Here is a 25,366-nt window from a genome sequence, read left to right as displayed (position 1 = left end):
GCAAGGCCCCTTATATTCTGTTGGTTAAGTTCACTCGATTTGGAGAGCCTGCTCATTTGATCTAACATTTAGGCTCCCCAGCAGTGTCCCTTTTCTCCCTACCCTCTTCTACTTAAACATTAGTGAACAGTTTCACCTGAGTGACGCACAAGCTTGGAAGGACTATGTCGATCATTTCAGAGCCCTGGAGGCCATGGACTAGGTCTCCTCAAGGGGTAGAGTGTTCTCATCACTGGAAGGATTAAAGCACGTGCTGAGGACCATTGGACAGGCATATTGTAATGGCAATTAAAGCATCATATGAAATTAGACTTCCCTTTTAAAAATCTTTGTATTGTGAAAAGTTCACAAACCATTAACGTACAATTAAGGACAGAGGAGGAGCGCACCTGTGGAAAGCCTACCTAGATCAATAATAAAAATCTACCACACTCTAGATGTCCCCTTGATTTGTTTTTGTCATCCCACAATTCCACAAATATGAAATAGACATCTACGTTATGCCAGATACTGTGCTAGCACTCAAGGCGGGGGTGCGGGGTGGGGGTAGGGGTGGGGAGGAATAAAAGAGACTTTGTTTTCGTGGAGTTTGCCGGCCATCGGATAGCATGTATTGAACACTTGCTCTGTGCCATGGACTATGCCAGCCATTCTCCCTGAATAATTTTGTGACTCAATTAGATATTATTTTGAACTCATCTTTGCTTTACAGATGAGGAAATTGAACCAATCCATGTCTATTTCAACCCCAGGATTCCATTACTTTGATGCAAAACTTGACCTAAATAATCCCATAGAAGGGTAGAGAAAGGGGTCGTAGAATTCCCATGGTACGGAACTGAGAGTCTAATTTTCACTTTCCTACTCAGGCCTCTATCAAACCAAAGTGTGGGCGCATGATCAGTTTCTCTTCCGGAGGAGAGAATCCGCATGGAGTGAAGGCAGTCACCAAGGGCCAGAGGTGCGCTGTGGCTCTGTGGTTTACCTTGGATCCACTTTATAGAGAATTGGTGAGTATGTGATCCACTCAGAAGGCCAATTAGATGCCCGAAGACCTGCTTCCTGGATTGGTTTCTCTGGAAAGTCCTTTCATTGTTCCATACCCATTAGGGATCTTAGAGATCATAAAAATCAATCAATCAACCAACCAGGTTATTACAGAGTCCTTTATTTCTGGTTTCCAACACTGCCTCTGTTTTCCAAACAAGCTCAAATTTTCTTGTTCAGATCCATGACGAAGCAATTATACCTCTGATGCCTGTAGTGTGAGGTTGAGAGAAAGATGAGGGGCTCGGAAGGCATTTCTTGATCAGATGGGTTCTAATAAGTGAATGTTTGTGGAAATAGACATCAGAGTGATAGCTGGCAGTCTCTAGTTTGTCTTGAGCGTAGTTACAAACTGTGGCTTCAGGAGAAAGGAACCGCTTTCTGCTGGGCACCAGAAAACTGATTTGTTTTCTCAATAAATCGTTAAAAAGAGCACTGAATAATTTATGAGACACGTGTGGAAGATGATGAGTGAACCTGGAAGTTTATTATTATTTACTATTAACTTAAACATTACCTATTAAAATATTATTATTACATTGGAAGGAGACAATCTGAATAAGGGACCGTGATCCCGTCCTTCTGGATGCCCTGACCAGAGGTAATAGTCTCTATCTGTGAGGCTTCAGAGGAATGAGACCAATGGGTAAAAGCCCATGAGAGGAAAACGTTGGCTCAACATAGGAATGACTTTCAAATTGTCACGACCTTTTGGTGGAGTCGCATGCTTCGGAAGCACCAAGCTCCTTGTCACTAACTGGCTCCAGCCCAAGCCTCGGCAATAGCTTGCCATGGGATGCTGAAATGGAAACAGAAACTTCGTAGTCTTCCATCGCCTCCAGCCCCGAGTACTGACAAGCTCTGAAATTCTAGTCTTTAAAATGGCATTCTGTCCAACTTTCTCTTTAGAGACCTTGCTTGGATCCACTTTAGTCAGAAACTGTTTAAAATTAATTCCTCTGCCTCATACTTTTTTGCCATCAAATCTGACTCACACGGTTTTTAGGCCACGTTCTGTAAGCATTCTTTCACATACTTCATTTACAGAAGATCTGCTTTGTGCTCGGAAACTCTGTTAGGGGCCTTGGGGGTGCAAGGGTGACAGAACATAGTCTGTGACCGTGAGGAGCTTGGAGAAGTCAACAAGGAAGTAGATTGAAGACAGCAGTGTGGGTTTTGTAGGGGGCATCAAGAAGCTTACTCCTGACCGAGATGATAGCCATCAGCCAGGCACTGAAAGGAAAAAGAGTGGTCCTGACAGGGTTGGGGGGCAGAGCACATAGTTCTGAAGACTACAAGGGGGCACCGAACAGTCTCCCTCAGGTGTGATTCTTTGCTCGTGCTTCTCCACTCCGAAATGCCAACACCGCCCCCACCCTCCCCTCACTCCACCGCCACTAGACTCCTGCACCGGGGAATCTAGACAGATGAGTAGACAGGGAGGGTCGTATGTTATTGGAACATCATCACACTCCTTCCTTTCTTTAGTGTTCAATTGAACAGACATTCAGTCTGTTTCATTCCTGAGTATCCCAGCCCTCTCTTCAAGATATTTTCTATCAAAATAAACTAATACAAAGAAAATTCTTGTGGCTCCTTCCTAATCCAGAGAGTTTTGGGAAACTTCTCCAGAACCCGGGCAGTAGCGGCATCTAGTGGTCACAGGAGGGAATGACCAGAACCTCTTGAGCAACTACTAGAAAATTTAGCCTAGGGGATTCTCAGGCTCTGCTCCGCACTGGAACCACCCGGAGAGCTTTACAAACTACTGGTATCTGTCTTCCATCCTCAGACATTCTGGGGATCTGGCGTTCATTTACGGATACGGAATGTGATCTGGGTGTGGGGAGCTTTAAAACTCCCTGGGCAATTCTAACATGCAACAAAGTTTGAGAGTCCTGAGTTCCGTGCGTCCTCTCAGACTAAATCCCCGAGCAGGGAGAGCCTATGGAGGAGTCGTCAGAGCTTGCCGATGTCTGCACGTGCTCTAGATTGTTTTGTTCCCAAGGAGTGGATAGCATCATAAATTCTTAAGGATGTACAATATCAGAAGCTTCAGTTCCCTGTACACACAGTTCCAGCTCACGAACTTCTTTCTGTTCAGGAGAGATAGGATTTGGGATGTCTCTCGTGGCAGTCAGATTTGAGAGTCTGTGCCATTTTTTGTACATCAGTTTGTTAAGCAGCAAGTTATTGTTTCCACGTTCATGAAGTAGCGCTCAGGCATCTTAGCATCACAGCGGTTTAGTGTCTGTTATTTAGTACATTGGGTCCTTTGGGTTGACTTCATGTAAGCGTCATTTTCAATTCGGAGGTCTTGAATGGAAAAAGGGCTTTGTTTTCAAGCCACCAAATAGATTTCCCATAACTTGCTGCGCAAGGCGTTGTGCTAGGGGCCAGCAATAGGCAACGTGGACTACATATTCCTGTTTTCAAGGAGCTGGAGGTCAGAATGAAGATTGAGTGCAAGAGCTAAAGTAATTAAAACACCAGGTAAAGTTCAGTAAGAATTATTAGGGGCAGTTGCACATGTTAGGGGACATAAAGAGGAAATGAGAAAAGCTTCGTTGAAAAGATGGCATTTATTTTTATTTTTATTTTTTTTTAATTTTTTTTTCAACGTTTATTTATTTTTGGGACAGAGAGAGACAGAGCATGAACGGGGGAGGGGCAGAGAGAGAGGGAGACACAGAATCGGAAACAGGCTCCAGGCTCTGAGCCGTCAGCCCAGAGCCCGACGCGGGGCTCGAACTCACGGACCGCGAGATCGTGACCTGGCTGAAGTCGGACGCTTAACCGACTGCGCCACCCAGGCGCCCCAAAAAAGATGGCATTTAGCATGCAGCTGAGAGAGACATACTTGAAGCAAAGAAGGGACCCTTCATCCACTCATGTGTTTACTCATCAAATATAACGGAGCCCTTGCCAAATGTCAGTGGGTTTTCTGGGCACCTGAAATACAAGAATGACCAAAAAGACAAGCTCTCCTGCTTTCATGGCACTTAACTTCTAGTGGAAAAAGAAAATAAGGAAAAGAGGAAATAATTGAGAGATGTCCAGGTGGTGAGAAATGATGTGTGGAAGAGGGAGCAAGGTAACTGGTTTGAGACTAAAGGGGAGGTGACAAATCGTGAGGGTGCTCCAGACAAGTGACATGTGAGTTGGCATCTGAGTGACAAGAAGAAGCCAACTGTGATAAAGGTCCTGGGAAGAGTATTCCAGGTAGAGACCAGGTTGCAAAGGCCCAGAGATCAGAGGTGGCTTGGAGTGGCTAACACACCAAGAAATCTAGAGTGGCCAGAACATGGTAGGCAAATGCAAGATGGACAGTGGTCTGAAAAGGGGACACAGAGGAGGAGGAGTCAGACATGACAAACTAGTTAAGAATCCTGAATTCTATTCTAACTGGGGTGGGGAAGCCGTGTGGCCTCCTCTGCTCCCCACTTACCCTCCAACCTAGGAAGTTACAGAATAGGAAAGACATTGTCATACTCTAGTACGTACAGGAAAGGAAGCATCTGGCCTACATGTTGTGGGCTAGAATAGTGATAGAGAAGGTGTATGAACATGGAAGGCTGCAGGTGCCATTTGGAAGTATACCAACTGGGCCTGCTGACGGTTTGATGGATGGGGAAGGGAATGCCTAGGATATGATGGAAGCATCCAGAAATACCTTTAACCTAGACTAGGGCAAGGGATTTCTTGGAGAGTGCTGCATTCGGGGACTTTGAGGTAACTCAGGAAGTTACAGAACAAGGTGAGGTGAAAAGAGAAGGCAAGGAGAACCAATGAAGAGAGAAAGTTCTGACTCGGGCAACTCCTTATAAGCACATCAAGAAGATTGGGCCTGAAAATTCAAGTAAAAAGAACCCAAGTAAAGGTTGTGAGCTGTGAACCAGATAGTGACAGGGTCCGAATTAAAGTGCAGAAGGCCCATTAGAAGCATGTGTGAGTGGGTGTGAAATGGGAATATGATTTGGAAGCTGAGTTCGATGAAGAGAGCCTAAACCTGTGGTTCTGAGGTGGGAGCAATTTTGCCTCCCAGGGCACATTCAGCAATGTCTAGAGACGGGAGGGAGGTGCTGCTGGGTACCTGGAGTGGGCAGAGTCCAGGGATGCTGCTAAACATTCTACAGGGCACAAGCCTACCACCACCACCAAAGAATCATCTGCTCCAAAATGTCAGGAGTGCCACAGTTGAGAAATCCTGCTCTAAACTAAGGCAGCAGTAATGTGCACTGAAAAGGAGTGGAAACAGGAGATAGAACAGAGGGGAGTAGGTGATTTATCAGATCCAAGGAACCATGGCTGGGCTTTTAGGGCAAATGGTGAGGAGGGGCAGTCTTTACTGACAGAGAGAACTTGTGTGGAGGACCAGCATAGGTGTGTGGGGCAGAAAACGCTGACTCCAGCCTGAACACTGGATTGAGAACTGAGTGGGAGACATCTATGGAACCACAAAGTAGAAAGGGTATGGATCAGTTGAATACACAAGCCTTCTTGGCCAAAGAGAAATCTTGGAAAGTAATTGCTTAGGGCATGAGGCAGTCAGCAGAAGGCACCAGTCGAGGGACAGAGATGAGGTTTAGTCTTTAACTGGATCTAGCACCAATCTATGCACAGATGGATGCCTGGAAGTGTTTGGGAAGCACCTGCCACTGGGGCTGATTCTGACTCTTGTAATAGAAGCGTGTAAATTATCTTTTTTTTGTAGGAGCGAATACAGGCCGATGAAGTGATCGCAATTCTGGATCAAGAACAACAAGGGAAGCATGAACTGAATATCAACCCCAAAGATGAGCTATAAAAATGAGGAAAGAAAAAGTTCTATCAGATATTTATTTAAATTGTTAATCTTATGAGAACCTTTTTATTTTTGTACAGAGCCATGGTATAAATTAACAGGTTGATCCGAGTCACCAGAGCCCCCTTTGGTTCTCGAGGATGCTTGCTTTGCCTCACTCCGTCTGTCTATCTTGGTTTTTCATCCGGTCATCAACCCTCCCCCACCCCAACCCCCACACCTCGTTTGTTTCACATGCGAAAGCTGAAGCAGAAAGAATAAGAGCATTCTTGGCGAAACCACACCTCTCATGCGTGCTCCAGTTCTAAAGTTAGCGTGTGATTTGGACGCGAAGCCTTTCTGGCCCTGTGCCCTTGAGCAACACCCTCTCCCGGTCCTGGCGGCCATGAGCTGGAGTCTGAGGAGCCCCCGATGGGGTCTGCACCGCCTCATGCGTCACTGATTGGCTCTGAAAAGCACGGCAGAAGACGGAGAGCCCCAGCCTTCGCAGGGCCTTGGTGGAGTTAATTGGCTCTGGTATTTTCACCTGAGAACAAAGTGACACTGGAAGCTTCGATTCATCCTCCACAGTGCTCCAGAAAGGACTGCCCTCAGACTTGGTCTTTTAAAAGGTGGTTCAGTGGGTTGAAGTAGAAGGACTCTTCACCCCGGTGACTTAGGAAGAAAATCTTCAATCCTGCCTGAATCAGGGCACCGCCCACACATTGCCTGAGTGTGGGGTCCTTTGGCCAGAAGGGGCATTTCGTAAGAAAGATGGATTTCTGACTGATTCCAATATTCACCTGCATGTATTTCGGTGTCCCCTCATCTTTGCTGCTATCCAGTTCACAGATTTGTGCTTGTGTCTGATTGTTTAATACAGGGAGCCTTATTCTAACATCTGGCATTTATTTGTCTTCTCCCAAATGTTTGGTTTGTCTTCAGGGAATGGCTTTGTGGCTTTGCGGACAGCCCGGGGACACCATTGGGCCATGACTAGTTGTGCTGGCAGGTGCTTTGGGGCCACAAGGAAAGTGGAAGCACTATTTTTGAAGGAACAGAAATGGTTAGCAGCGGTGTTAGTCCGGAGAACCACTGGTCCGCGGCCAGAATTCTTGGGAAGCTCTTCAGAGACACTGTTTGGGGTGGAGCCCTGGGTGGTTCCGGCCTGGGGGAGCCTGTGCCGCTAACCAGTGGGAGATTCTCTGCCTCTGTGATGGGCACTGGTAGAGGAGTAGTTCTTAAGTGAGCCAGCAGATCAAAACGTTTTCTGAAAATCACATTTACTCTTTTGCCGTTTATGATCGTGGTTGACAATAAGCATAGTCATCCTTTGAGACTGAAAAACTGAGTCATAGTGAGTTATGTGTTGTCTGTTTCCCACCCAAGCTCCAGTTGGGAGAACCCAAGGAGCATTAGATTATAATCCCAGCTGGATCAAGTATGCCTGTGTGACCTGGAGCTACTGTCTTTCCCTTTCTGGGCCTCACTTGCCTTTTCTGAAAGCGACATAATTGGTTATAATCGTTTCCAAACGCCCTCCACCCTCTCACTCAAACTACAAAGCAGATAAAAGACAAAAACAAGACGATCTTGGAAATGTGTGCAAATACAATCAGATTCACTTCGACAAACACTCGGAGAATCGGGAATGGGTTCATTATGTACACATCTGATTTCAAGAACTTTAAACCCAACTTTAGGGCTAAAACGTCCTGAGCTTTGAAAAGGTAGATTTCTGTTTGCTTGCTGTCTCGCTGAGAAGCATGTGCTGGCACTCTGACTTGCTGATAGGAGAATCTGGGCAAGATCTAATTTCTGTTTTCTGGCAACAAGGCATCAACAAAGAAAACAGTCTTTGGCTCCTCGTAGCTCCCACTTCCTGGGTGCTGCGGGAGCCCCAGGAGGGGCAGGGACTTGGGCGCTGATGCTGAGACGCAGCCCGGCAGAAAGTGGGTGATGGCCTCCATAGATGTCGTGTGGATCCACGTCGCCAGCCATGTGCTGACTGCACGGAGGAGTGATTCCTGTTTTTCAGGTTGCCCATGTCGTTTTACACCTGGGACATCATGTATCCACTAAAGCGTTTACTGTTTAATCTGCTCCGCATCAAACCATACACGATTTTCTTCAGATAGTTAGGGAGTGTCATCAGATGACTTGAGACAAACCTGAGCCTGAGCCGGGGCTGCTGAGTCGAGTGATGTGAGGATGCCCGGCCAGGGCGTGCGGACTCTTGAATGCTGGCGCTGGATGGCGTCCACTACAGGGAGGGGTGCCTTTTTCGATTTAGCCCGAGATGGTACTTACTCCTCAGTCTATGGACCTGGACGGCTGTGTCGATCCAGAAGCGGTGCCTTTTTCTGATTCACTCAGAAATGCTGTATGTGCTGGAGACAGCCCCGGCTGGAAGGCCCGCCCACTTATTATGACCTCATGTCCGGGCCTCTGCGGCTATACCTCTTGGGGAACTACCACTGGTCTGATGACCATCCCTCCTTTGGGTGAAAAGCCTGCAGTTTCACAAAGCTTTTATTTTCACCGTATTATTTATTGCATCGGATGCTTCTAAGCAGAGCTTGCTCACACACTAGCACCCCAGGACGTGTTCTGGGTACAGATCATTATGCCACTTCCCAGATGAGGAAATGGACGGCAGTGGAGGGAAACTGGAGGCTGTGATCACTTAGCTTGGAATGTCTGTGTCTCAGGTAGAGGCACAGCCTTTTGAACCGGAGGGGAGAGGGGCGCCTGGGTGGCTCAGTTGGGCAAGTGTCCTACTTCGGCTCAGGTCGCGATCTCGCTGTTCGTGAGCTCGAGCCCTGTGTCAGGCTCTGTGCTGACAGCTCGGAGCCTGGAGCCTGCTTCAGATTCTGTGTCTCCCTCTCTCTCTGCCCGCCCCCACTCACACTCTGTCTCTCTCTCACACAAATATAAACATTGGGGCGCCTGGGTGGCTCAGTCGGTTGAGCGTCTGGCTTCAGCTCAGGTCATGATCTCGCAGTTCGTGGGTTCGAGCCCCGCGTCGGGCTCTGGGCTGATGGCTTGGAGCCTGGAGCCTGCTTCGGATTCTGTGTCTCCCTCTCTCTCTGCTCCTCCCCTGCCTCTCTCTCTCTCCTTCAAAAATAAGTCAAAAAATTTTTTAAATAAATAAATAAATAAACATTAAAAAAATTGAACAGTAGGGGAGAAAAATTAACGGCGTCGTTTGCTCCCTTGGCCATTCTTCCAGGTGTATTAAATATAAAATAATACATTAGCGTGAAGAGAAAAGTAAGATGTTTAGAAAATCTGAACTTTTGCTCCTCTCCTATTTTCCTGCTGAGCGATGTATGTTCCCCTTCTCTCCTCAGAGATACATCGAATGCAGGTTGCATAATTCGATTAGATCAGCCCCACTTTTGAAAAAAACACTATGTACCAGGCACTGCCTTCATGAAGCTCACAGAGAGGGTTCTTTCAGTCAGGGGTCATTTTCCTCTTCCTCCAAGGCACAAAGAACCTGGAAGGTTAATTTCTTCTTGAGAAAACACGGACACGAGACAGAGCGATATTCTTGGATGTGCACGGCGCTTTCTTCAGAGCCCTGGATAAAAATTATTTGACAAGAAATTTTAGTGTTAACGCAGTCTTCATCATTACTGCGTACATAGCACTTTTTGGCGCTTATTCAGCTGAGGAAAAGCCACAGAATGAGTCACTACCGTTTAATAATATATACCTGTGAATTTTAATTGAAGTACAAATGCTGAATGATTTCACATAAGACCGCCACAGGGAAGAACTGACGTCAAGGAAGGAGATGATGGGGGCCACCTCACCAGTCCCTTCTGCCAAATAATTAAACATTCTGGGGTGACTGACGGTGGTGTAGCTGAGAAGTGGGAGAAAGTTGAACTGTTCCCACATCCAGAACTCTTCAGGGAAACAGGAGCCATTTGGCAAACACTCCAGACCACAGGTTAGATTGGGCCCATGGTAACGATCCCTCTCTTCCTCTTGCCAAGAAGCCTGCAATGTGAAGTGACCTCCCCACCTAGTCCCACAGCCCACCCGCAAATCCCCTACTCCCAGATAATTTGATGTTTCCAGCATGAGACATAGGGCTGTTTGTTTGGTTGATCAACCTGGTTGATTTCCCCAGACCCACTGAGACAGGTAACGTCAAGCACTCTTTGAGCTCACTGCTGGGTTGGAGCTGCAGACTGATGCTGTCAGAGCTTCCCCTTACAGCCTATCCATGGAAAATCACCACATTCTCTGTGCCCCCTACCGACCTTTGAAGCCAAACAACGTCAAGTCTGGAACAATCTGATCATGGATCTTGGCTTGCTTCGCAATGGATGGCATCAGCCATGTGAAAAGTTGGCATGGGAGTCACCTCTGCCCTCAAAAATCTTGTTAAGGGCCCACAAGAAAAATAACCAAACAAGATGTCCCTGCCCTCTCTTTTCCTGTCACATATTTGCCAGGAGGAACATCTGAATGCTCCTTTCATTCACTGTACACATACCTTTTCTAGCCACTTGATAGGATACACCTGAGAGGAAGGGGAACCGAAGGTAACAAGAGCAGACTTTAACAGCCTTTCCACTCTATCTGTCCTTCTCCTCAGGCGTCTGTTCTGGAAGGGCCACCCACCTGCTTTCTTCATTCCAGCCTCCAACAATGAACTGGGTGTCATTCATCTATCTGGGGACTCTTGCCCTTGACCCCTTTGGTTAGATTTAGGTGCCTCCTTTCTCGATGGTAGTGTGATGGCCTAGGCTTTGGAAACCCTATTCAGCTTCTAGTTAAACCTTCCCTTCTTCTCCCAAGTTGGTGCTTCGACCTCAGAATTACTACCTCATGGTGGGCGGGGGTAGAAAAGAGGACTAAGGAAGACACATTACCTGCTATGTCTCATCTTTTTCCACTTGTAAATCACATATGCCATTGTTTCAAAGGGTTGTAATCATGGCTGGCATTTATAAAGCTTTTTTATGGACTCGAAGCACTTGGCAATCATACATAACTACACAATTATCTTGAGAGACACATCAGTGCAATCTTCATTTTGTAAACAGGGAAAATGAACAGTTGCGGGGGAGGGTTGGAGTAGAGCTCTGGTCGCCCCTGAATTCATGAATCAGACAGTTTTGAGTGGCTGCTCCATGGTGGGTTTAAGGACTTATTAAAAAAAAAATTACTAAGATCCCATCCCTTCCTTTAAGGATTTCAAAGCAAAGTGGAAAAAAAAAAAAAAAGATGTAAACAAATGAAACAATGCAAAATGAAGGAAGTGCTGTGATAAAGAGTTACAATAGAGGGCACCTGGGTGGCTCAGTTGGTTGAGCCTCCAACTTTGGCTCAGGTCATGATCTCACAGTTCGTGGGTTTGAGCCCTGCGTCGGGCTCTGTGCTGATAGCTCGGAGCCTGTTTCAGATTCTGTGTCTCGCTCTCTTTCTCTGCCCCTTCCCAGCTTGTGCTCTGTCTCTGTCTCTCAAAAATAAATAAACATTAAAAACAGAAAATAAGATAAAAAGTTTCAATAGAAACAGGGACAAAAAAGGCCATGTGAGTTGAGAGAAGGGAGTGGTTGCAGAGACCTTTTTTCACCATAAAGGCACCAGTTCAGAGGACACTGACTCTGCCACCAATAAGCAGAAATGAACCACGTGACCTCTCATCACAGCACAGTATCCTCCACTGAAAAAGCACAGGGTGTCGCCTGGATGATTTCTTGGGTTCTGAAATGTTAAACTGTCAGAAAAAGAGTTCACGTAAAAGCTGGTGTTCTGGAGGGGGTGCGGAATGGGATCTTTATTGCAGTTTGCCCTGGGAAAGCACTTTAATGAATGCTGTGAAAATCCGAATAAATACCACTTTATAAGGAAGTTGTTTCTTATTACCCTGTGAGGAGGTATATTTAAGTGGGTGGGGTGAAGCCGCCTAGGACCATGCCTCTTCCTGAAAAGCAGAGGAGCAGTGAGTGTCAGGGGGAGCTGAAGTAAACCCCCTCCTTCAGTGAGCTCTGCCAGTGGCCTTTCCTTCTGCCCATGAGTCCACGAATCTGGACTCCCATGCATCTGATCTCACATGCCCTGGAGCCAATCCACTCACTCAAATTCTTAACCTTTCATCTTAGAAATGGGAATAATGAGCATATCCCAGCCCACCTGAGGACAGTCAGGTGTGTTGTCTGAAAAGCCTCAAGCATTGGGCAAAATTAGTCAAGGTGTTAGCAAAACCAGAAAGCTGCGCAATGCTTTAGTAAGGACATCTCTTCCAATGACAAGCAGGGCACAGGGTTTCAGAGGCTTTGGGAATCCTTGGAAGCAAATCATTTCCAACAGGAGTTAATGGGACCTATTTGCCTCATTTCAAACCCAAGGGCTGCGATAGGACCTCCTTCAATAAGTGTCCAATCATACTTACTGTGTTTGTTCTCTATACCTGTTTTTGGTTTACTCACCTTTGCAAATGCCTTTGAAGGTCTTAGGTAATTATACTGCTTAGATTTAAAATAAATTATAGAGCCCCGAGGCTTAGAAGCTAACTTCAAGGCTTCTGGTCAGAGGAATATGCTGGGGTCTCCTGATACTCCAGTGTTTAGCCACATTTACTGAACAGACACCAGTATTTCTACTGGATTTGAAGTTGAGAGTTTCAGGACATGATATTCTCACACGATCATATGAATTAGAATTATACTTCTTTTAAAAAAAAAATTTTTTTAACGTTTATTTATTTTTGAGACAGAGAGAGAGACAGAGCATGAACGGGGGAGGGGCAGAGAGAGAGGGAGACACAGAACCGGAAGCAGGCTCCAGGCTCTGGGCCATCAGCCCAGAGCCCGACGCGGGGCTCGAACTCACGGACCGTGAGATCGCGACCTGAGCTGAAGTCGGACACTTAACTGACTGAGCCACCCAGGCGCCCCTACTTCTTTAAAGTCCATATTGGTAAGTAAATAAAAACTATTTTGCCCCCCCCCATCTAAGATAAAGATGTGACAATATGTTTTAGCAAATTGGGTTCTGAGTGGTCTTCGTTTGAAATGTATTCTGCTTTTAGGTACTTTGTACAAGTGAAAAACAGGCATGAAGGCATTGTTGGACCTCCCTTGACTGGATTCCTGGAGGAATGTTCCATTTTCCTTCATCGTTTATAGCATTGTGGTCACTGTTTTGCAACATCCCAGTAGACAAGGTCGTTATTCACATACAGGGAAAAGGAAGCCCGGAATAGATGAATACTTCGCCTTAAGTCAAAGTCACAAAGACGTCAGCTTCCCGAGTGAAAACTAAGTGGTTGGATTCTCTAAGGACACGCTGCAGTTCTGGCCATTCTTTTGAAGACGTGGGAGGGAGGCGGAATTGTAACGAGCCTATCTGACCCCAGGACTCACCGCTCCTCACACCCCAGTGGGAATCTGGAAGGAGGCTACTGTCCTCAGCCAGATGGTTGCCACGACTACTCTGAGTGTGCCAGGTGTGATGAAAGCTCTGCTCAGACATGCTCTGGGTTCCTCGCAGGGAGCTCTTTGAGCCTCCTCTGAACTTCCAGGCCGCAGGGCTGAGCACAGGGTACAGATTTCTCTTCCAGACATTTGGCATCTGTGTAATGATTTTTGTCTCTACGGGTAATACAAGTACATCAGATGCTGCTCCCTGTACCATGAACTTTGCTTTGAAGTGCCAGCGAGACATTTCAAAGGCTCAGCACCATGCGGAGATTCTGTTCCTGAGGACTCTGCTCTGTTGAGGTGTGCCCATCAACCTGGGACACATTGCCTACCGAGGCACTTACAACTAAAGACCGGTTGTCAAATATGTCACAGGTGACAAATTGGCATACTGAAAGCTTCAAACCGCACTGCCTTCAGAATAAGCATAGAATGTACATCATGCTTCGAACCCTGTGCTGGGAGAAAAGTGTCATTTACATGCAGTGTGATTTACAAACTACAGAAAACGAGACTGAGATTGGAGTGGCCTGCAAAACTCAGCACAGAGTTCTTTGGGTCATTGTTTTTCTCAAGTCCACATTGAACTGTCCAGAGCTATTTAGACTGGGAAGATCAAGCAAGCCTGTGGTGGAAACTCAAGGGAGAATCACAGACACAATAAAGTTCTGTATTTATAATTCAGCAAATAAAGGCCGCTGCAAATAGCCGGCTCCAGGTTGGAAGGGCTTTGGAGAGCATCTGGTCCTACACCCCTTCTTTCAGAGTTGGGGAAACTGAGGCCTAGAGAAGAAATTGATTTATCCGACTTTACTCCAAAAGCTGCTGGTAGAAACTGGACTTAAACCCAGGTTGCCTGACTCCTGGTCCATCCAGAGCACTCTCAACAGAGTCAGGGGAGAATAGCTCGAAGAACGCAGGCTTTGTGCCACCCAGACTTGGAATATTTGCAGCCTTTTACCAGCTCTCTGATTATGGACACATTTCTTGTCCCCTCATATTCGATGCCTTCATCCATAAAAGAAGTAGTAATAACGATCTGTTGAGTGATCAGATTTAATTGGGACAATAGAAGGAAAATGTCAAACACACAGCAGGCAAACGTTAAAAGGTAACCGTTGTTTTTACTACAGGAGAACAGTTTTGTAAAAAGAAGAAAAATGAATATGATTATGATTTCTCTAGCAGTGCTTTTTCAGTTCTCATGATATTTTTTTAATGCATGCTCCCATGAAGCATCTCGAAATCTTCTAAGTTAATTTTCATACAGTTAGATTTAAAAATTATCTCTGGCCATGAACAGCACGCTTCTTGCTGGGAGCAGGGGCACAGGGGAGGAGAAACTGGTTATACAATATTGAGAGGCTGTTTTAATTCCAAACTAGTTGTCAGCCCCCAGTCTAGAAGGAGATCCTGGTTTCCCTGCCCACCTCATCTGGTCCTTTGATGCCCTAGCCTCCTGTACTGGGATATTTCAGCAACGTTTCTTAGTTGTCCCTGTTTCAGCTCGTTGGAAGGCACGATTTTTTTTCTAGTCCTTTTACTAAGCATTCTCTCTATTTCATTTCCATGGTGTAGAAAACACAGAATCAAAGCTTAGCAGCAGATGGCACTATCAGCATACTTTGCATTAAGGGGTAAAAAAAAAAAAAAAAAAAAAAAAAAAAGAAAGAAAAGAAAAAAAAAGTATGATGCCTTCATTCATTCATTCATTCATTCATTTTGACAAGTCTCAATTTAACATCGAATATGTGTTCAATATTGAGAGGGATGCTAAACAAACATAAGAGGTGGCCCTTAAAGTTCAGGGGGAAGACGATGTGATATGAGAGGATACGCAGGGGACCTGTGTGAACACAGAGGATGTAGGTTCTGGTGGTTTTTGAAGAGAACAAGATGGCGGCAGGCTTGAATAACAAAGGTAGAATTTTTTGAGGGAATTGGTCTAGAGCCGTTCCTTCAAGGATGAGTAGAATATAGAATGGCAAAAATGAAAGGGGGTACATGAAACAAACTGTCAAAGCAGAGTTACCTGCTGTCCTGACCATCAACAGCACTATATCCCTGGCAGCTACTGTCCCAAGTCTGACCCCTATGGCTTACAGAAATCCTCATGGCTCGGGGCGCCTGGGTGGCTCAGTTAGTTGTTTAACCAACTCTTGATTTCAGTCCAGGTCATGATCCCAGGGTTGTGGGATCGAATGCTGTGTCACACTCTGTGCTGAGCATGGAGCCTGCCTGAGATCCTCTCTCTCTCTCCCTCTGCCCCTCTCCTCCCTCCCCCTTCAAATAAAAATATTAAAAAGATATAAGAAAAAAAGAAAAAACGAAATCCTCATGGCTCACATGGGTGGCCGCTCTCACAACCATGATGCCATTTGACTCTGACTGCAATCCTATGACTTTAGCTTTACCCACATTGTTATCCTAATTTGATTAATAAGAAAATTGAGTCCCTCAGAGGGAAAGTGACTTGCTTAAAGTCACACAGCAGCCTCTGGCAGTGCTGGGATCCAAAACTGGATTGCATCCCAGCTCATGAAGCAGAAAACCAAGGCTCTTGTGACACAGGCCATCACAGCAGAGAGAGCTTGGGACGCAGAGCAGATCAGTTTCAGCTGTCAGTCTGGGTTCGGGTTACTGAGGGCTTGACCAAGAGCTAGACTAGACTGTGTGGTGTGGGGCTGATCCTGTAAACCTCAGGAAGGATTCTGAGGTTTGGGGAAGCTAGACACGGATGTTACATGCTGCAGCTGCATACGAGGCAATGGAAGAATCAGGGAGACGAGCGAAGAAATTGTTACAGAAACCAAGGCTGGGGCTGGGGAGTAAATGGGAGTGCTCTGTTCCAGTGGGGAGATTTTGTTATTGTCATTAATTCCTCTCTTGTAGAAGTAAAACAAAGCAGACTGACTTTAAAATGGTGGTTTTGAATTCCCTATAGACAGCACGTCCCCTTACTTCCTGCACCCAGAGAGGTCTAATCCCACTCCCCTCTACCACACACACACACACACACACACACACACACACACACACCTGAGCCCACTACTGCCAAGGCATACCATGAGGACAGCCCCAATCAGGTTGGGGACCATGGGACAAGAGGGAAAATGACTAAGGAGAACATACTGAAGAAAAAAGAAATAAGGACTTGGTGGCTAACAGAGTCACCAAGGAAAGAAGATTAAAATCATTAGTCTGAGCTCTCGAGCCTAGGAGAAGAATGTCATTGATGCAAATAGAGAGATGAGGGGGAAAAGTAAACTGGTTCCACAGAGCACAGGCAGGGGAGGGGCAGAGAGAGGGGGAGACACAGAATCTGAAGCAGGCTCCAGGCTCTGAGCTGTCAGCCCAGAGCCCAACAAGGGGCTCGAACTCGTGAACCGTGAGATCGTGATTTGAGCCGAAGTCGGATGCTTAACGATCTGAGCCACACAGGCGCCCCATTGCTTTTCACTTTTGAGTAAAAACTTAGAAATGATTTTTTTGAAAAAGTCTTTTACAAGTAGGGAAATGAGGGATAGAACTGCCAAGTTATTAGTGTTGCCACTCCTTGTGCAAAACCCTTCTGCTGACATCAAAACAAAGCCTATGGCCTTTTTATTCTTAGGGCTCACAGAACTGTGCACATCGGGGCCCCTGTCTACACCCTCTCTTCCTGGTTATCTCGTCCCAAACACAGTCCCCCCCTTTGCCTCTCAGATGTTTGCTGTCTTTTCTCTCTACATGGAAAACTCTCAAGCTCCCAACTCCCCCAGCTTCACCAGGAAACTCTCACTGTGGGCCAGTGTCACCCGTTCCTGGGGGAGAAGCTGAGGCTAAAACCAGGATGGCCCCAGACAAACCTGGACAGTCTGCTCTAATGTTGGATGCTTCTTCCTCCAGGAAGCCTCCTCTGACCTGCCATAGCCCTGGGCTAAGTTCAGTCTCCCTGCTGAGGAGTCCGGCTCTGACCTTTGTTGTCTTCTCACTTTCCTAATTACTAAGTGGCCATCTTCCCTGCTTTCCACAGCGGCTGTCTTAGTGCCACCTCGTCTCTCCCCACGCTGGTCCAAGCAACCTTTGTCTCTCCGCTGAAGGAATACAGCAGCTTCCTAACTCCCACTACTTCCCTACTTCCACCATTGTCCCCCTGTCAGAGTATTCACCATGAAAAAACCAGTCATCCTTTCAAAACGTAAGCCAGATTGTGTCTCTCCTCTGCTCCAAATCTTTCACTTGTTTTCCATCTCACTGGCTGAGCCTTTACAATGGCCCACAAGACTGAGCCAGTTACCTCTCTGCCCTCACCTCCTTTACACTCCCTGCTTACTTAGCTTCAGTGGCACTGGCCCCCTTACTGTCCTAGACCGTGCCTGGGATGCTCCTGCCTCAGGGCCTTTGCATACATTGTTGATGCTTGTACCTTTCTCCCTTCAGGTGTTCACAGGGCTCATCCCTCATGTCCAGCAATCAGGATCAAAGCTCACGTTCTTAGGGAGGTGTTCCATGACCTTGCTTTATGCTTGAATTCCTACAGCTGAAATCCCCTCTCTGGTTTGTTTTCACAGCACTTACAACCTATTTACATTTCACCTCATTTAATTTATCTGCCTATCTCCCTCCTCTCCAAATGTAGTTTCTAGGGCGGGAACTGTATTCGTTATGGTATTTCCGGGCTTTAAAATAGTACGTGGCACAGAGCAGAACTTGAGAAATATTTATTGAAAACGTGCATATGTGATTCAGTGAAGGAGTCAATGAACACAGTGGAGAGGGCAGCTGACGGAGCCTCAGAGTTTTAGTGTAGCCACTCTGGGTTTGGGTGCTTTTTCCCTCTAGCTCTTATTTTCTCCAACTGCGGAATGAAGGATTTGGACTCGGTGCTCTTTAAGGACACCACAAATAGTGGTATTCTCCCAACCTACCAGTCAGTGGTAGGGAAGCAGCAGACTCCAATGTTGTTATCGACCTGGGCTTGAAAGCAAGGAAACATTAACAGGCAAACAGAAGCACGTTACAAGTGATAAAAATATATATACGAGAGACAGGAGGATTCCATACATGAGGAAATTGTCAAGAAGACGAATGATGGAGCTGAGCTGACACAGACAACTTATTATGGGGCTAGCATTGTACCTCACCCCAGGGACAAATTGCCCTAGCAGCCTGGAAAATGACACCATGGGCGGGCCAATCCCCATCAGATTACAAAGCCCGGCACTGATACAATTTGTGATTAGAGCACTGCTTGCAAATCTTTCCTCACACCCACCAAATGGCCCCCAGAGTGGGTGGATTCTCAAATTAGTCATATGAGAACAGAGGGTTTAACAGAAGAGGGATTCTAGGAGGTTCTAGGCTGTTCCATTTTCAAATGCATCAGCCCTTCAGAAATGGGAAGTAATTCAAGATGCACATATTTTCTCTCTATTGGTACACTGCCTCGGGTGGGACAAACAAGTCGGCCGCCATCTTAGGGCACTTGGAAAGACGGTGGAAAGGGCTGGAGCAGTTCATGTAAAGGAGACACTTAGAGTGCTACAGCCGCCACACCCTGCGTGTGGGGGACCAGACCGGTTATTCAGCTTCTCCTGTACAGCTACCTTGTGGATACAAACCTGAGCCCAGGAAGGTCAGCCAGTTATTCTGCAGTAACCGAACCCACCATGTTGCGGTGCTTATCAGCAGGATCGCCCTCTGCAGTTGTGGTTGAATAAGATTTTGCTGTTGTCATCTTGTTTGGTAACACCGAGATAGCAAGTGTTGCAAGTGTAATTATTACTTCTGAAATGCCCTCTTGGCAGTTCCTGGTGGTGTACCTCTATGTGGTGGTGTGTGTGTGTGTGTGTGTGTGTGTGTATCTACCATTCTCCTCAGTCTTCTCAGAGCAGTCTGGGAACTTGGATTCCACCTCAAGGAAGTAACCGTGGATTGGATTTATATCCAACTGATAGTTAATGCCAGAGATTGTGTTGAATGTTTCCTTGTGCTCTTAAACCTTTTAAGCTAGTACCTTTGGTTCCATTTTACAGACAAGGAAATTGAGGCTCAAAGAGGTTAAAACCATAGTGAGAGCAGTTTGCTAAGCCCGGAGTTAAGGATTTTAGGATTTGTTCCCTAGACATGGAAACTTTTTTTTTTTTTATTTTAAAATAGAGAACACCAGCAGGGGAGAAGGGCAGAGGGATAGAGAGAGAGAATCCTAAGCAGGCTTCATACTGAGCATGGAGCCTGACACGGGGCTCAGTCCCCCGACAACTGGGATCACAACCTGAGCCGAAATCAAGAGTTGGATGCTTAACTGGCTGATCCACCCAGGCCTGCCTTGATACAATTTAAAATTGTATGAAGTAAAATAAAAATAAAATCTTAAGAGGAACATGACTGTATAAAACAGGAAAAATCAGGCTTCTTGGGTTGAAGCAGGAGTCTGGACTTTGGAGCCCTGTCCACCTGCCCCCCTCATCCTCCTCTGTGGTCTCCCTAGAGCTGTGTGGGGCACATTCCAAATAGCCTGCTGGGTGAACTCCAAGTTGCCCCCAGCTTGAAAGTGCTATGAATCTATGATTCTGAGAAGTTCCTACTCAGATCAGATGCAGACTATCAACTCCTTCCTCTGGACGACTACTGCAACTAGCCAGACCACAGATACAGGATGCTGAATTTCTTCAGGAGTTTACATAAGTTTACAAAAGCATAGAATGTCATAGAGGGAAAAGCATAGAAATCAGCAAGTCTAAAAACCCCACATACCTAATAATAGGATAATAATTTTTTGTTTTATTTAAAGCCCAGAAAGAAGCCCAGAAAGAAGAAATGATTTGCCCAGGGAAGTCAGTCAGTCACTTGTCCAGTTGTGTTGTCTTTTAGAGAGGTGACATTTACAATATATAGCAACTAGTGTCCCTTAAGCAATCAGAACAAATAACATGCTGGGACAGGGTCTGAGGGATGCCCACCATGGCAACTTTTAACCCATCAGTTGTTAGACTGTGAGGCTGCCACAGGGGTTCTAGAGGAAGGATTGAGGGCACCAGGGCAGCGAAGTTTGAGATGGTCTAGGGGCTGGGCTGGGGGAAGTGGCTTCTTACAAATGACCCAGAATTATTTAGCAACTAGTCTATCCATCATGGTACAACATAGCGGAACAACAGTCCTTGCCTTCATGCATTAATTCAGCAGAATACCCAAAGCTGCACGATTTCCTTGCAGCTGCTATTAAGGTAACTGTGACTTTGTCCCAGTGCTGATGCTGCTTCCTTTCCAGGAGAGGAAAGAAGAGGCAGAGAGGAACAGAACTTCTGCCAGCCAAGTGTCACATCAAAGCATTCCACCCAGATCCACACAGGTGCAGATACCTGAGGGCCATCTCCAAGCAGATAGTGCCATCTCTGGTAATTGGGTTGACATCATCTTGCAGCCTTAGAGGATTTGAATCCCTCCCATGACTCCTTCCACCTCCCACCTGGTGGTGAAAAACTCCGGCTGGGAGCTCATGATATGCAAAGGCAGATGCAGGGAAACTACAATGTCATACTCCTCAAGGGAGAGACTTCTCTTAGGTTCTGATCCAGACGCCTAAAGGGAAAAGAGGATGAAGGCCCCGGTTGCCTACAAGTGGGTGCAAAGAGGGAGCCAAAGATGGTCATAGGAACATATACTCATGGGATTAGAAGTCTCCTTAATAGTCATCTAGTGCTCCCCACCCCCGCCCCATCCCTGGGCCCAGACTTGAATCTTCAAACTGGACCAGCCCCAGCCAGACTGAAAGATGCGCTGTTCCTAAATGAGCCTTGGTTTCCCTCACTTCCAGATCTTTCTACATATAGTCTCCTCAGCCTACAGTTCCCCTCCTCTTCCCCTGATGCTTCTTGGGCCCATCTCCTTCTTGTCTTCTAAATCTCATTTCAGAAAATATTTAAGTAAGGTCTGTATTAGATTCCCTTTAGAAATGTGTCCACAGCCACTGGAATTTCACACATGGAGCACTCACTACACGGATGTTTTCATCTCTGTCTCCCTCCCTAGACTGTGAACTACATGAGGACAGGGATTGGCTCTATTATGCTGATCTAGCAGTACCTCCAACAGGACCTAGCACAACAAAGGCATTACAAAATATGAATGGGGGCGCCTGGGTGGCTCAGGCAGTTAAGCATCCAATTCGATTTCAACTCGTGTCATGATCATGAGATTGAGCCCCGCATTGGGTTCTGTGCTGACTGCACAGAACCTGCTTGGGATTCTTTTTCTCTGCAACACCCCTCTCTATCTCTATCTCTATCTCTCAAATAAATAAATAAATTTAAAAAATGTAAAGGAAAGAATTAATTAATGAATGAATTGCTACATCTTGAGCCCTGGCAAAGTATTTGCATTCATAAACATTATCATTGCACCAGACTTATGAAGAAGAAAAAACTTGTTAGGTTTATAAGAAGTAATATTTTAATTCCCATTTTATGGATGAGGAAAAAAAATCCTCTGAAAGAAGAGAAAAAAAACGCTATATATTTAGAATATATATGGGCCATTCATTGTGCTAGGTACTCTCAAAACTTTTACATTTTTGTCCTCGTACCTGACCTGTGAAGAGTTCATCACATTTTTAAAATTTATGTTGGGGCACCTGGGGGGCGCAGTCAGTTAAGCATCCAACTTTGGCTCAGGTCATGATCTCCCAGTTCCTGAATTTGAGCCCCACGTTGGGATCTGTGCTGACAGCTCAGAGCCTGGAGCCTGCTTCAGATCCTGTGTCTCCTTCTCTCTCTTCCCCTCCCCCACTCGCGCTCTGTCTCACTCTCTCTCAAAAGTAAGTAAAAACTTAAAAAAAGAAATGAATGTATGTTGTCAATTTACACATTCGTTTCAGAGTACAGTTCTATGGGTCCTGACAAATGCATCGGGTTATACCGCTGCCACCTCCATTGCGATACAGAACTGTTCCACGGCCCTCCACATGCTGCCTTTTGTAGCCATGCCCTCCCCACCGCACCCCCCTCCAGCTCCCTGCCAAGCCCGGCTGTGTTCTCCATCATTGTAGTTTGCTTAAAATCCGAGAATTGAAGCAACTCACTCAAAGTGAGCAGCTAGTGGGCAATTAGGTTTTGTCTTTGAGCCCAGGATTCTGATTCCCTGTGAGGGTGGAAAGCGAAAGCTCAGCTCCAAGGAAAACAGCTGTGCTATTCCCTGGCCCACCTCCCACCTCCACCGACAGGGCCCTGTCCTTGGTCCGTGTTCCACGGAGGCAGGGCAAACATGGCCTCATTACAGAAGGCAGACATCTGATAAAGCTCCACCTCTGATCATTCAGTAGGTTCTGAGGGAAGACTGTGTTCCTACCCAATGGAATGATCTGAAAACCATTATGATCAGCAGGCTGCTTAGCTGACTGTGGTGTAAGAGATTGGTCTTTTTCCAGTTCCCTCACTTATCTCCAAGACAAGAGGGTTCTGAGGGAAGGTCACTGCTAAACATTTACCTCCCCACCAAGGCCCCAGGGCCCTTTTCCAGACATGGATCGGACTGCAGGTGAGCCTTGCTTGCACAAGGTGGGTGCCGCTGCTAATTGGGCTGATGTAATTAACTGTCGCGGTTGTGCCCCTGGGAAGCCAGCCACGGTCTCAGCTTGAGCGGCCTCCCTGGGCCAGCCTGAGGCGTGGGCACGAATCTTGCGGGAGCTCTGAATGAATGCAAACAGGTTTAGAGGCGGCTTCAAAAGCGGAGAGCTGGACTACAGCTGGGAGAGGGCCATTTCCCTGGGGGACGCTGGCTTCATGGGACCTAAGGGATCGAGAAATCATTTCATGTTCATCCTGCTTTTAATCAGGGTGGCAGGATATTGGTGCCACTTTTGTCTAAAGATAATCTCTTTTCTAAATAATAATAGAACAAGTACTTGTTTTGGGCTGAAGGAAGATAAGTGAGTTCTGATCTGCCCTGACAGATACAGGAAATAGCTGTGGGCCTCCAGCATTTAACCCAGCACCCCCCCCCCAACTGCTTCCCTTCAGTCTGGGACCCCGCCCCTGCCTTTCTTTCCTCCCTGGATACCTTAGGAAATAATTTGTAATTTACTAGGGCTCCTGCTCTCCCTCAGGCTGCAAGCCTGTGCTGCAAAACGCCATCCATCTCTGCCACCCAGTGAAGCTGGATCTGCTCCTGAGGGCTTTGGAGATAAGTAGCCCTGGTGCTTTAGGTGTGGAAGCCTCCAGAGACCCCAGCCTTTGCACCCTGTGTTCTCTGCTGACAGGCTCCAGCAGCAACAGACCAAAACCCTAGGCTCACACACAAAACCAGGGACAGCAAGTAATGGAAGGAAGTTCACGGGCTATGAAAACCCCACCTTCTGGCCAAGTTACCTGCTGGCTGGGTGATCTTGGAAGAGTTGCTCACCTTCTCTATGAACATCATCTTCCTCCCCTGTGCAACAGTATAAGTGAAACTGATCCTTGTAGGGCTGTAGACAGAATAGTGCATGTCAAGTGCATACAGAACATGCTGGATAGTAGTAATTATAATCACCCCCATCATCATCATCACTGTTCCTACACAGAGTTTGGTTTAAAACAACGGTGTTTGGGTATTTTTGTAAATTATATACTTGATGTGTTCTCGGTCTTTTGCTACCAATCCGCAATATGATACAACATGAAGAACGTCCCAGCTAACGCCTGGCCTTTATTACTGAATGGAACTTCTGCCCTGAGAGCCTGTTGCGTTTCACCTTAAACTTGGATGTGCACCAAGTAGTAGATGGAAAAGTTTTCTCTCTCCCTGAGCCCAGAGCCCAGAGCCCGGGACTAAGCCAACACTGCCAGGCTTGGCCCTCTGCTTCCACATCCTACCCTGGTTCTTCTGCGCCCCCACCCCACCACTACCCCAACCTCAGAATCAAAGCTCCTCCTAAATAGGATGCAACTTCTAGCCAAAATAAATACTTGGTGAAAGAAAAAAAAAATCTCAAGAGATCACAGACCAGCAATGAAAAGAAGAGAATGGGAATCCTCTTCTTTTCCTACATCTGCCACTTTCCCGGTCTGGAGACCTATGCACCGAAGTTGGGCGACACTCCTCTGACTGAGAGTGGACATCCTCCTATCTCCTTAACACTTTGCCTATTTCAGGGGGTGTTCCTTTGCAATGATGTCTGGGCATCAGAGGAGAGGGTGTGAGCCCCACAGAATACGGGGGTTCAAGACATGAGATGTCAGGTCATTTGAATGCAGAAAACTACCTTTAACACTAGAGGTATTAGTGCGGGGCTAATGATGTCATGATCCATTCATTGGCTATTTCCTGGATCAAAATGATAGCTGATACCCTCCTTTCATTTTCTTTTGAGGTACCTCCTGCCTCCTCTTTTTAGATCTAAAAATTTGGGACCAAATGAAAAAAAGACGTGGATCAGGTAAATAATTAATCCATAAAACAACCCCCTAATTCATAGGTTCCCTGGTAACATGTCTAAAGTTAAAGGTGAATTTAGCTTGTGTCTTTGTCCATTGAATATATATGAACTTTCCATCACACTAATATTCAGGATTTAAAGATCAACTTTCCAGGATGCCTGGGTGGCTTAATTGGTGAAGTGTCCAACTTTTGGTATCAGCTCAGGTCATGACCTCAGATCAGTTCATGAGATTAAGCCCTGCATCAGGCTCTGTGCTGATAGCTCAGAGCCTGCTTAGGATTCTCTCTCCCTCTCTCTCTCTGCCCCTCCCTCCCTCCCTCTCTCTCTCTCAAAATAAATAAACATTAAAAAAATAAAAATCAGCTTTCATCTTAGGGCTTTGAGCTAGTACTGACATTGGCTTTGAAATCTCTTATCTTCTTTGGAGAGAAAAACTGAGGATCAAAAGAAATTTTCAGATGTAGCCAGTATCACAGTAAATAATCACATGACTTAATCTTTCCATTCTTAAACTACTCTTCCAGGGACCTTACAGGCTTAGTTCCTCACCCATAAAATGAAGATTATAATTATCCATTTTCTATGCTATGAAGAAATATGCCAAAAATATCTAAAGTAGAAATCTCTAAATTCAACAGTAGTTTTTTATTTTATTTTATTTTATTTTATTTTATTTTATTTTATTTTATT

At 46.1% G+C, this 25,366-nt stretch overlaps 1 protein-coding gene and 1 long non-coding RNA gene across 2 annotated transcripts in view; one reads left to right on the top strand and one right to left on the bottom strand.

Moving 5' to 3' along the window:
- Positions 1–6,730, top strand: part of P3H2 (prolyl 3-hydroxylase 2) — a 150,103-nt gene extending 143,373 nt beyond the window's left edge. The window contains exons 15-16 of the mRNA XM_040481090.1: positions 870–1,010; positions 5,762–6,730. Of these exons, the coding sequence (XP_040337024.1) occupies positions 870–1,010; positions 5,762–5,854 (234 nt within the window). The 3' untranslated portion in view covers positions 5,855–6,730. The remainder of the gene's footprint in view (positions 1–869; positions 1,011–5,761) is intronic.
- A 16,062-nt stretch (positions 6,731–22,792) lies between these two features.
- The window catches only part of LOC121034147 (uncharacterized), a 3,556-nt gene continuing 982 nt past the window's right edge, over positions 22,793–25,366 (bottom strand). Inside the window, exons 2-3 of the long non-coding RNA XR_005792317.1 lie at positions 23,659–23,722; positions 22,793–23,046 (exon numbers count right to left, since the gene is read on the bottom strand). This is a non-coding gene — a long non-coding RNA (uncharacterized LOC121034147). The remainder of the gene's footprint in view (positions 23,047–23,658; positions 23,723–25,366) is intronic.

The sequence above is a fragment of the Herpailurus yagouaroundi genome, unplaced genomic scaffold (genome assembly GCF_014898765.1).
Source record: "Herpailurus yagouaroundi ecotype Mexico unplaced genomic scaffold, PumYag 159, whole genome shotgun sequence".
Lineage (NCBI taxonomy): Eukaryota > Metazoa > Chordata > Mammalia > Carnivora > Felidae > Herpailurus > Herpailurus yagouaroundi.
This window is presented reverse-complemented; position numbering and strand designations above follow the sequence as displayed.